This window comes from Populus nigra, chromosome 4, assembly GCF_951802175.1.
Source record: "Populus nigra chromosome 4, ddPopNigr1.1, whole genome shotgun sequence".
Classification (NCBI taxonomy): Eukaryota; Viridiplantae; Streptophyta; class Magnoliopsida; order Malpighiales; family Salicaceae; genus Populus; species Populus nigra.
Window position 1 is genome coordinate 6445591 of NC_084855.1, and position 12712 is coordinate 6458302.

Genomic DNA, 12712 nt, shown 5'->3' on the forward strand with positions numbered 1-12712 from the left:
GATTAAAGGAGATTTATTTAGGTATTTTTTTATGCTTCATCTTATTAAAAAAAATAAAATTGGTTCTCGAGAACTCGACCATAATTCCACTTTTTTTATGTTTAGGGTTTCAAATCTTCAAAATCAATGATGTTTGTTAAGGCTCCACGTCTCCAAAATCAAAGATGTTTGTAAGTTTATGCCTAGGGTTTTTAAATTTAGGTGAGTTTTTTAACTAATTTTAATTTGTTGTCTTGGGTTTTCAAATCGCAACAAAATAGACAAATGGTATTTCAAGAGAGATAATTTCTTATATGTGAGGGCAATTTGATCTTTTTGTTCAATTTAAAAATTGTGTTGCCTAAGATGTAAACTTTAATTTCCCTAAAAAATGGAGGCAAAGTGAAAAAAAAAAACTACAAGATGTATAGTGTAATTTTCCCAAAAACTAATTTCATCTCTCAAGTTTTTATTTTTACATTTTGGTCCTTGTAGCTTTAGTGATTATACTCCATCCCAAAACTTCATTTCCTCGTGCGATGTCTTTGCATGTTGAGAACAATTCAACTTCGTCCTTTAAGCTTTTGTAAAGGTTGAATTTCATCCCTAATGTTTTCTGTTTTTACTTTTTTAATCCTTATAATTATAGTACATTTTGGTTTTAAAAACTTTATTTTAATTCCTCGCGTTACAGTCTTTAATTTCGAGAGGAGATAGTGAGTCACTAAGGAAGGGAAATATGAGATAAAAGGATTTTGGTTAACCACATTGAATCAACGAACAAAAAACGTCAATAGGTTTATCTTTGTTACGAGAGTTCATTGAATGAGGTTTTTCCCTTTTTATCAGGTTTGTTAAGTATTTTTTTTGTTTATTTTTATATCGATTAAAGCTTGTTTTTAGGTTGAGAATGAGGTTATTATGATTTTTAATATATCTTTTTATGTGCAAGTTAGAATTTAAGTGTTAACGGTCCAAAAGTCATGTTGTCAATATATAAAAAATATTTTTTTTCAAGGCCATGTTTGTTTTCTACAAAGTAGTTTCTGGAAAATCACTTTTCAAACTTTCCTGTGTTTGTTTGCCATTAGAAAAGTTAGTTAACGAAAAGCACTTTCCAGTCAAAGAAAAATTTGGCTTGGTTTTCAGGAAAGTGTTTTGCTGAAAAATTTGGGCGGAAAACACTTTCCGGAAGTTATGAAAAATTTAGAAATGTCATATTATTTGTTGATTATATCAAATTTGGTCCTCAAACTTTTGATTCCTATATATATTTTGCTTTGAATATTTATTTTTTAATTTCATCTCTTAAAATTTAATTTTTATATTAACTTTTGTCTTCATTTTTATAATTGTTATTTGCTTTTCTCTTATCATTTTCTTATTGAAATTTTTTATCTATCAAATCTGATCCTCATTCTTTTGATTGTTACTTATTTTATTTGAAATAATTTATGAAATGTTGATTATTATTATTTTAATTTCTTCATCTTTCATTTTTATTTTATTTTTTAGATTTGATTTCTATTATTTTGATTATTATTTATTTTATTTGAGATAATTTATGAAATTATATTTTTTTTCAATTTCATCCTCATTCAACTTTTTAATTTGTAAGATTTATTCCTCATTATTTTAATAAACTTGAGAAAATAAAACATTAATAAGTTATTTTCCATGACATAACCAAATACTGGAAATTATTTTCCAATTTATTTTTCATTACACTACCAAACATCAGAAAATAATTCACTTTCCTGAAATTTACTTTCCCGGAATTTACTTTTTCAGAATTCACTTTCCAAAAAAAAACTACTTTCGGGCAAACAAACAGGACCTAAAATTCTAATCCTTCAAACTTTTTTGAAACCTTTTTTATTTCTACGTAATTAAATAAAAATTTACTAGTTTATTGTATATATGTTATTGTTAATTAGCATAACACTTGTAACCTTTACTTATTAAATATTTACATGTGCATCTATATTTTATGTTTACTAGGAAGATTAACTTTCAATTTTAATCTTTAACTAATATGTTGGTCCACCATCCATCTTGAGTAGAACCAAGTTTTTAAAAAAATTTAAAAAGAATGTCCAGGGCACTAGAAATTCCTTGGCAATATCATTAAACTCGGGCAAGTGAGTCAATCTTCAAACCTCCTAATTTGACTTCTTATTTAACTTAAGTTTTAAATTAAATCGTATCAGAGTTGATCCAATAAAAATCAATTGATTTCATGGGTCCAAAAACAACCCGAATTAACTAATAAAAATATGGCTTAGTTTCACGAAGATAATTTTTTAAAAAGGTACTAAGATAATGATAAATTAGATAAACCTCAATGACCTCACAAACAGGGTCATGGACTCTAACAGGTTTAATAACTGTATTTTTAAAAATATTTTTATTTAATTATATGATAAAAATAAATAATATCTAGCATTAACCCTGAAATAAATGTTTATTTGAAACCATAATAAGCTTATAGAAAGTAGATAAAAATAAGTCATGAAGTCTATTTCATAATCAATCCAATATTGATTGATGAAATTGAAAAAATAATCAATTAAAAAGAATTAAAAGACAAAAATAAAAACAGATCAGATTTGATGAGTAAACCATTCAATCCTGTGAATTGAGTAGCCTAGGTAAACATATCGAACTCAAAAACCAGGTCATGAACTCCATCGGGATTAATTATTTTTCTCCTAAGAATATTTTTTATATATTATATGATAACAAAAATAGATGATTGCAACATCAAACACCAACACAATAACAAGACTTTTTTGTATGTCATGATTGTATCATAAAAAGCCAAATGAAACAAATTATATAACTCAATCTCAATCAATCTAATATTGAATGATAAATTTTTTAAAAATTATTAATTAAAAAAAAGAGTTAAACCAGCCAAATCAGTTAACCGAGTCAACTCGTCAAACTAGCAAAGTGGACTTTATAGAGCTTAATAACATAATTTTTTTTTTCAAATTGTCTTAAAATATACAATTAAAAAAAATAAACAATCACAATTGAGTTCTATTAAAAAGAAAAAAAAAAGTTTTTTTATTTTTTTCTTTACTTTAAATTAAAAAAAATTTGATGTTTTCAGATTATTTTAACGTGTTGATATTAAAAATAATTTTTTAAAAGTTAAAAAAAATTATTTTAATATATCACTAATAATTGTCTCTATGTTATACCAAGATAGCTAAAAATTCAAATAATAGAAAAGCGGCTTGCCTTAGGTTGGACTTAACCCATTTGGTGGTCATAAGTTGCTAACAGTAAAAAAATTATACTTTTTTAATCCTTATTGGCTGACGGAAAAAAACTTTCCACGGTACATAATTAATCATGAAAAATATTTTGAAGATAAAAATAAATCGAGAACGTAATGGTACTATTGCTTATGCAATGGTTTCGTTCACGAGCATTGCCAAAATGGATAAACAGGCTGCATATTTGGATAGAAGAAACCCCAATGCTGCTCAATCCCAGCCTGCTTCAGATCCTCGTTGAACATTGCAAAAAAGTAGACATCAAGAGGTTGGCCTGGCCGCCGTGGAGTGCCTCTTCCTTCCTGTACATGATTCAATAAGTTTCTGTTATATGTCCGTGCATTTTCTGGACTTGTGATAGGTTCATTGCCAGCAGTAGGCCAGCCACTCTCAGATATAACAACCGTAAGACCAGGCTCGCTAATCTTCTCCAAAGCTGCATAAAATGCATCAACCATGGCATCAAAGATATTTTCATACACAAGGTTTTGATCGCCGACTAACGGAGCCCCCGGCCTGAGTAAGGCATAGTCCAATGACATACTATTTGTGTCCGAGGCATAGGCAAAATAAGGGTACACGTTGAGCATGAGGGATGCTCCGTGGTTCAACAACATAGGTACAATGCTACTTATAACAGCAGCTGCTTCATGAGTGAAAGCACCAGCTGATGGAGGGTAAGAGATTGAAAGTGAACTTCCCGGAACAACAGTCGACACTTTAATATAAGTAATGGCTGCATCAGCAAGTGCAGTATACATGTTGGCAATGGCCTGTGCGATATATTGTGACATAGCCCCTGGAATCGCCTCGTTGCCTACTGTAATATAAGTGAAGTTAACATCAGATCTGTAGGGGACAATATTAGCGGCCACCCATGAATTAGCTGCATCAAGGGTTGTTGCAAGGCTTTGTATGTCCTCGTTTCTTGTACCCAGAATAACTTGTAAAGGCTTCCCTCTCAATGCTTGAAGCACTTCTGGTCTTGGTTCAAAGAGCCGAACAGATGGAATGTGGCATCGTTCATAAAGGCCTACAACTGCCGGTGGGGCTGGAAGATTGTCTCCATTCAGTCCATAATTAATACCAATTGCACCTGCAATGATCATTAAAAATTAGCATTTTAATTCTAGGGCTCAAATACAGAGGAATGCCTAAGATGAAACCTTCAGGCAGTGTTTAGTTCGTGGGACTGAACAGGGCTTAAGAATGATAGTTTTACTCAAGTTGTTCTTGGTGTGTACATGAGAGAGGAAAAGAAGCGTGTTTTTTCCGGTCCTATTTCTAAATTTCTGGGCCACCTCTTCTATGGGACATGGTTCTCGGTCTAGTCTAGTCTCATTTGCTCAGGAAATGTGTGTCCTTAGTCTTTCAGAACGTGAAAATCGGACTCGGGGCTCGAGTCTTACACATGCTATTGAAGAACAAATAAAAAGAAAACAAGAAAGATGAAGCTCACTGATAAACGGAATCTGCAGAAGGACCAGCAATGTTGTTGCCACTAGAAAGATTGCTTTACACGGTGGGGACTCCATCAAGACCTAGCTCTTATTCTGAAAACTGAGAGACACAGAGCTAAGAATGTATGTGTGCGTCTATATCGACGGGACCAAGATTTTTAGAGCAAATATTTTGTCTAGAGGTCAAACAGGGAATTGAAGGACCTAAACAGATAAATATTTCTGCTGTGGTAAAGATTCTTGTTTCTTTATGTCGTCTAAGCAGAGATTTTCCTCTTTGCTTGTCTGCTACTTTGTTTTGAGACTTTTCGATTCCTCTATCGTGTGTTTATATGCGCATGGCAAGATTTATAACGTGGTTGGTTAGCCATTGATTCCTTCAAATTCAAGAAAATCTTTCTGATCTCGAATTTTTAATGACCAAAATTGTGCTCGGTTAATGTACAGGTAATCTTCGTTGCTTTCTTAATCAAATCCCAAAAGAAATTAAAACGAATCTTTAAAACCAGGCCAAGTTTTAAGCAATCGCTGTGAGTAGCAATCTATGATATCAATTAATTAAATGACTAGTTGACATGATTTCTGAAGGCATGTTGCCTTGTTAAATTAAAAAAAGATTTTCTAAGAAGTAGAGCTTTTAGCATATTCACTGGATGTGCCGTGCGCAACGCAGGGCCATACTAAAATTCTCATGGACATTTCCGTTATGGCCTGCACATTTCCAGCAACAACAAAAATCATAATCTTTATCTCTAAATCAAGTTTCATTTTTAAAAAATTATAATAAAAAAAATACTATCTAAGTATGTTAGTAAATAGCATATGCTCCTGTATGAGTTGGAAAAAAATATTTTTAAACATTAAAAAAAATATACAGGTCACAGGGAATTTTTTGCTCGTGTTATTGATCAGCAAAACATGACCTAGTTCATGGACTCCACTGAATTTAATAATTTTTTAAAATATATAGTTATATGCTAACAAAAATAATTGCACGCAAAACCTATCATCAACCTAATATTGAGATATTTGCTTGAGACTGCAATATCTGTATAAAAAGCAAATTGAAACAACATAGAAAATTTAATTTCTAATCAACCCAAACTAACCCGCCAAACGGGCAACTCAGGTCATGAACTCCATTGAGTTTAATAACTTTTTTTCTAAAATATTTTTTATTAATTATTTGAAAATTAAAAAGAGTAATCGCAAAATCAAGTATCAACCTAATATCAAACTTTTGTTTGAAATCACGATAACCCAATAGAAAGAAAAATTAAATATATTATAAAACTTAATTCTCAATTAACTCAAATCAACCCGTCAAACTCGTGATCTAGGTCATAGACTCCACTTATTTTAATAACAATGTTTTTTTTCTAAAACAATTTTTTTATTTAGTCATACAAAAAATAATGACGCATGTAAAATTAAGCACCAACCATAAGAATTTTTTTGAGACAAAATTAAACCTATAAAAAAACAAACAAAATAAATTATGAAACTTAATTAAAAACCAACTAAATGCTGAAGAATGTAATTGACAAAAAAAATAGTAAAAAAAACAATATTAAATAATAAAATTAAAAAAAATCAATAAAAAAAAATTCAAAGATAAAAAGAAGACATGTGTGGGAACCTAAATGGCCCAACATGTCTAACCCTTTATAAAAAAAGGTCAAAGCATGAGTGTCCAGGTCTTATTTTTTAAGGGGCAGACTATATGTCGTCAACCCCTTCTTGTTTTGAAAAACAATTACAACAAATGACATGTTACTTGTTGCGACAAGCTATACATCACTTATTTTGGCAGGCAAGTCGTCGCTTGCTATTTTGATGATTGAAAATTGAGTTGTCATCTCCTAAGTTTGAAAAAATCTATTTTCACCTACTTTCAACCAAAAACAATATAGAATCCTTAATAAACCTATTTATGATCTTAGATTAGCATTTAATCAATCAAATATGAAAAATCAACATGGCAGAAAAAAATCACCAGGCTTAATCTACTTTTTTTAACAAGAAAAAAAAATCTAAATAAAACTTTCCGTGTTAAATAAAACTATTTGACACAAGGAATAACCAGTTTTATTTTCAAAAATGACAATCCATCAACCTTCTCTTCCATCAACATTTTCTTTTCTTCTTCGTAATTAAATCTCTCTCTCTCTCTCTCTCTCTCTCTCTCTCTCTCTCTCTCTCTCTCTCTCTCTCTCTCTCATACTCGTAGATAAAAATACAAGTAAAATAGAGTTTTAGACTTACAGTGTGGTTGTGGGTGCTTTTCAAATAGCTTTTCGTGTCGAAATGCATGCCAATGATGTTTTTTCATTTTTTAAAAATTATTTTTGACATCAGCACATCAAAACGATCCAAAAAATAAAAACCACACTCAATTTTAGCACAAAAAAAAATTCAAATTTTAATGAAATACAGTTATAAACGCAATGTCAAACGGTGTATTAGTCATTTTATGTCCCGACTAAAAGGACCAAAGAGGAAATTTAGCATAATTCTAAGGCATGGCTACAGAGGAAATTTAGCATAATTATAAGGCATTGCCACACACGTGCTCTCGCGCGCGCGCACATGTCCCTGTATGTGTTAAAAAGCCTCTCAATTCTTTCTCTGATTTAATTTTGATTTTTAATCTTTCTTGAATAATAAAATCAAATTCTTTTTCATGAATTTCTTTTTCATGAATTCATGAAATCAATCCAAAGAAAAAAATTTTATTTTTAAAATCGAGATAGCTATATATAAAATATATTAAAACAAATTACTAACCTCAAATTTCAATAAACATGTTATTGAAGAATCAAATTAAAAATAAAAAAATTGATGACCAAAGATAAAATTAAAAAAAAAGTTAACACCACTATTTTTAAAAATAAAATGCATGTCAATTTTTTTTTTTCAATTTTGATACTCATTTTTAATTTCTTGAAAACAATAAAATCAAAATCTTTTCTTGTTAAATCAATTACTAACCTGATATTATAATTTTTTTAAGATTGTGATAAGCATATAAAAAATAAATATAAACAAATTACCGACCCTAAGTTTGACGTAGTCAAGAGCAAGGGATAAAAGAATTTGTTACAAGTCAAAACTCTCAAAGACCAAAAACACTATAAATACTGGAAGATTTTTAAAATAATTAATTTTATTTATCCACGACCTCCACTTGTTAAAAAGTTATTACAACCTTCATGTAGAAAAAAAACTAGAAAACCTTAATTATATTGAATCCAAAAAATAAACTAGGAAAAAATATTATATTTATAGAGAAAAGAAACTAGAAAAGCATCGTAATAAAGAAAAAGGGGGGGAGCCAGACAAGAACAACAGCATGGGATCCGAGGCAAATTGAAAGAGGTAATAGTATTTTGAGCATTCTGTGACGAAACTGAGACTAATAGTGTGAACAACCTGAAAACAATAGAATTTGGCTTCTGCACAAGGCCATTGAAGAAACACCAGAGTTTATGAGATTTCAATTTATTACGTACCAAACATCTCAAATTCCAGAAAAGTTCCGCGGGTCAGTTTTTATGCTCAATATTGTTAGCACATGATTAACATTTACACAATGTAGAAGTATGTTCTGTCCCGTGGGTTAAGTAAGTAAGGATACATGCACTGCCAATTCCCTCCGTCATGATTCCAAGCTCCAAACATGTAAATGTACGTATCACCACAACTCATTCAGAATGTGAGGTCCAATAAATTAGCCCACTGCAGGAAACAAGAAAGAATGGGGACATCATTTAAACAATAAGAAAGAGAAGGAGCAAATGGTACATCCAAATTGGTTCAGGCAATGTGAAATAACATCTCTAAAATGGACATGACTGCGCACGTGAATCCATGCATTGTTATGCCTATTTGAATCTCCAGCATGAAATTGTGATTGTGACAGAGAGAGGTAGACCAGCAGATCCAAGTGACAACAACTTTTTCATAGCTCAAATGACATGCATGGAACTATCATCTAAATTCTAAAATTGCATGTTCATCAGAGGCTAGGTGAAGTGATTGTAGGAATAAAGAAAAAAATGAACGGCCACTTTAACTAGATCATCCAAAGATGACCAGACCAGAAACCTGAATAACTCAGGAAATTCTTCAGTCGCCTCTACGAAACAAAGGCAAAGGATAAGCAGTTCATGGCAAAGCAAAAGCACTAACATCATGACCTAACAGTATGCGACAGATGAGAGACTCGCAGAACAAACCATTTACCTTATCAGCACGAACACACACTGCAAAACGCCAGCAGTTCCTGTCCACACTGAAGGCCCTGTTTTGACAATTGAATCTTGAATCAACAAACCCACTGATGCTGCTAAAGAGACGAAGGAGACAACATATGCAAAGAAAAGCCAAAGCTTCAATCTGCAATTAAGAGAAGCATTAGCAAACACTGAGCCCAAAAGCCAAGTGGAAAATTTAAACAATTTCATCTAGAAGCAAATGTGGCAACTGCTAGGAGGATTTCTAAATTATTCCAAACAGAGATGGAGGGAGAGAGTCTAAATTTTCAATTCAAATCTTTTAGCATAAAAGAATAGACATAATAAATTAATAGTGCTATATCATCAAAGGTTTTGGATCATTCTAACATAATCACTGTCAATTCCATCGAGAACCCAGCACTCGGAAAGGAAGGAAAAACAAGAGTTTTTAACAGTTATGCTCCAGAGAAAATAACATCAAAATTAATCATAAATTGCTGCATCTCCTGTACATGAGAACAGCTGCTTCTCAGGTTCATTCGTGTGTATAACATCAATGTAGAACATCTCATAACAATTTTAAGTATTCGATTGCATGGTAAAGATCCAATTTAGCAATCATGTACCAAGATTGCAACAGCACCAAACAAAGCCAAGATCAAAAGGGTGAAGTAAATGCAGAAACAAGAAGAGAAAACAATACAATCATCATAAAGATTGTAATGCCCATCTATTGGCATACAATTGGCTGAAAATCACTAAGCATAGCAGCAGATTTGACAAAAAATACACTGGAGAAAACATTTGCACAGTCGCACACTGAACTCCACTCTAAGATGGTGACACTTTTTTATATCAAAACCATAGCTTCTAACGTCTCAGCGTTGCAGGAATGAACACGAGATAACAAGATCATTGTCAAAATCAGAAATAAATACTCGTGGTGCTCCGAGGCATTGTGTGCTACATAATAAATTGATAGTACAACAATGTCCCTTCAAAATAAATTTCCGGAAAATATAGTTGCTAAGCAGATAATAATGCAACCCAGATTTTTTACTTTTTTATATTGTTTCTTAAAGGGGTTTCTAACAGAAAATTGAAGAATTAAAATAACATCGAAAGCAATGGAGAGAAAAAAAGGAGGGAGAGATGGGAATTGCAGACCTCCACTCGCCTTCCTCGTAAGGAGAGTAATCAATATCCTCTTTTCTAACACAATTAAACATCAGAGCTGCAATAGACGCAAATATGCCTACAGTTGCAAAACCCTAGAAAAATCAATCAATCCGAAAACAACCACACACATAATTATATCGTGAAATTGAGAGATAGAAAGAGAAAATTAAAGAGAAGGAGAGATGACCAGGGAGGTAATGAACGAAAGAGACTGTAACGGAGCTACAAACGACGGCGTCGATCCAAAACCACCATCCAGTCCCAAATACCGCACCAGCGACTGCAGGACCGAGGATTGCCCACAGCTCCGGTAAATCCATTCGTATCTCTCTCTCGAGATTGCTTTTTTGGTTACTTGATACGGTGGTTAGTGCTTTGACTGTTGCTACTGCTCAAAAGTTCCAGGCTCTTATGAATTGCGTGAAATTTGCATTCTACAAGAGGGTGAGTCTTCGTTATCGGACTTAACCCCCGAAAGCTACACTCGTCACAGTGAAACGAAGGAATTTATTTGCCTTTAGGGTAATATTTGGTAAGAAATCTATTCTCGCGTAGCTCAATGATATTTTTGGAAATTTTATAAAAGTACATTGCATCACAATTACGCTACGTCAAAAAAAAAAGAGAGTGGTGATTTCCTTGTTCATCATCTTTTATAATATTGTGTGAATCTAAAGTATTTTGTGATTTTTTTATTATTATCATGTTTTTTTAATTTCATATTTTATGTTGTATTAATTAAGAATTGATTTTAATAATTGATTTTATATAAAATTATTATTATCTCAAGAAAAATAAAAGAATTGGCATATAATTGATACTCAATTTTATAAAAAAATCTAGTTTTATAGCTTGAAAAAATAAAAAATACAGGATACAATTCGACATTAAAGCGAAAACGAAGGACTTTTTTACTTAATATTCATCACGCACCTTTTTAAGATTTTTTTTCTTTAGAATTCTTTCACTTTATTTTTTATCCCCTTAGTTTTAAATTTTTATATTTTAACCCAAGACATTAATTTCTTCACATTATAGTCCCTGTGTTTCATAAAAGAGAGAGAGTCGTTGGAAAATTTGTGATGAAAGAGAAAACAACTAGTTAATTTGATTTCATTGATAAAGATAATCAAATTTAGAGTTAATGTGTTTTCCTTAACAATATAACTGTTATCGAGATGTTTTTTAGCTTTTATATTATTTAAAAAAACATATCATGATTAAGAGAGGGTTTTTAGTTTGATTTTGCGTTTTTTAACTAATTTATAGATGTTTTAAATTAAAAAATTATTTTATTGAGATTATAAAGATGTTTATTGGGTGTTTTTTTATGTGAAAATAGATTAGAAATCTGTATTTTTTTAAAAAAAAAACAACCCAATTTTCCTATCACATTTTTTGTGGCAAGAACCTAGGCTAAAAAATCACACGTTCTTTGCTTTATTTTTGTTGCAAAAACAAATGTCAGGCAAATGAAAATAACCTTGTAGGCCCACACGCATTGAGTTTTCTTATTATTGGCCCATGTAAACCCCGTAATAAATTGTTTAAATCTCAATTAAAAAATAATAGAATTAAAAGAAATTTTTTACGATGAGTGGTGAAAAATCTCAGTAAATTAGTGTAGAACCATAAATAAATTAAAGTATGAATTTGTAAATAAAAATATCATTGGTCAAGGTAAGCTCGCACTTAACTATATAATTTTTAATGAAAAAATAATAAAATTTAAAAAGATTTTATTATTGACAGCGAAAATTTTCAAGTGGGTTGACTTGAAAGAAATAATAATAAAAATTTATAAGGAAATAACACGAACAAACAAGGATTCTACTTGCAAGACATAAATGAGTGGAATTGTTGTAATTATAGAGAAAAAATCCTTCCTCTTCCCCTTAAATAACGCGTGACCATTGTCACGGAGAGAGCTTTGGAAAATTTGGTTCTTCTCATCCATTCTTCTCTAAATCTACTTGGATCATGGACACGGGAGAAGGAGTATGTGATTTCTATCCATTATAATAAATCAAGTTAGAGGGAGGGAGGGGTTGGAAGTTTGGGAAGTTAGTGAGAGAAGGCATGCAGGGTTGAAGAGGAAAGGGAAAACTATGAAATCATTGCAAGTGACACGTTCAATTTGATGTTTTGGTTGTGGTAAGAGGCATCCAACCAAATAATTTCAATTTCATGATGTTAATTTGGTTGATTTTTTTGATGCTGGGTTTTGAAAATTACATAGGAATGTTTTAACTGGGCTAGTTAACATCTAGAGCTAAAAAGGCCCGAGTCTTTAAACTCTATGGTTTGATAGGAGTTTGATTAAATTGGCATGGAATGGGAGATAAGAATAATTTCAAGTGAAAATTGAAATAAAACAATGGGCATCTGGCTTGCATTGTGCCCGCCCATGAGAGGCAGCTAGGGGGAACGAAAACTTGCTCTAATCCTGTGATATTGATGTCAATGAATTGATGTGAGGCCTGATAAATTGTAATTGGGGTAGAGTTCCAGCTGGGGGCATGATATGCATGATGGAGAGTATGTTTTGGAAAATGTAGGAATAGAATTT

General features: G+C 31.5%; 2 protein-coding genes across 2 annotated transcripts; both read right to left on the minus strand.

The window, feature by feature from the left end:
* Window positions 1-3412: 3412 nt before the first annotated feature.
* LOC133691083 (glucan endo-1,3-beta-glucosidase-like) lies at window positions 3413-4787 on the minus strand. The gene has a single exon (XM_062111417.1). It carries the CDS (start codon window positions 4373-4375, stop codon window positions 3413-3415), a length of 963 nt encoding a protein of 320 aa, XP_061967401.1. The 5' UTR covers window positions 4376-4787.
* A 3407-nt stretch (window positions 4788-8194) lies between these two features.
* LOC133691082 (uncharacterized) lies at window positions 8195-10673 on the minus strand. Its single transcript, XM_062111415.1, has 4 exons — window positions 10331-10673; window positions 10132-10219; window positions 8972-9124; window positions 8195-8464 (listed from the first exon to the last, which is right to left on the minus strand). Exons 1-4 carry the CDS (start codon window positions 10461-10463, stop codon window positions 8431-8433), a joined length of 408 nt encoding a protein of 135 aa, XP_061967399.1. The 5' UTR covers window positions 10464-10673; the 3' UTR covers window positions 8195-8430.
* Between the last annotated feature and the right edge of the window lie 2039 nt (window positions 10674-12712).

Bases quoted from the DNA above. Each gene is read 5' to 3' on its own strand.
- LOC133691083 (XM_062111417.1), bottom strand. From the start codon at position 4,375: ATGATCATTGCAGGTGCAATTGGTATTAATTATGGACTGAATGGAGAC.
- LOC133691082 (XM_062111415.1), bottom strand. From the start codon at position 10,463: ATGGATTTACCGGAGCTGTGGGCAATCCTCGGTCCTGCAGTCGCTGGT. The intron at 10,220-10,330 runs GTCATCTCTCCT...TTGCAACTGTAG, and splicing joins TTTCGTTCATTACCTCCCTG to GCATATTTGCGTCTATTGCA. The intron at 8,465-8,971 runs GTAAATGGTTTG...TGTTTCCTGCAG, and splicing joins TGTGTGTTCGTGCTGATAAG to TGGGCTAATTTATTGGACCT.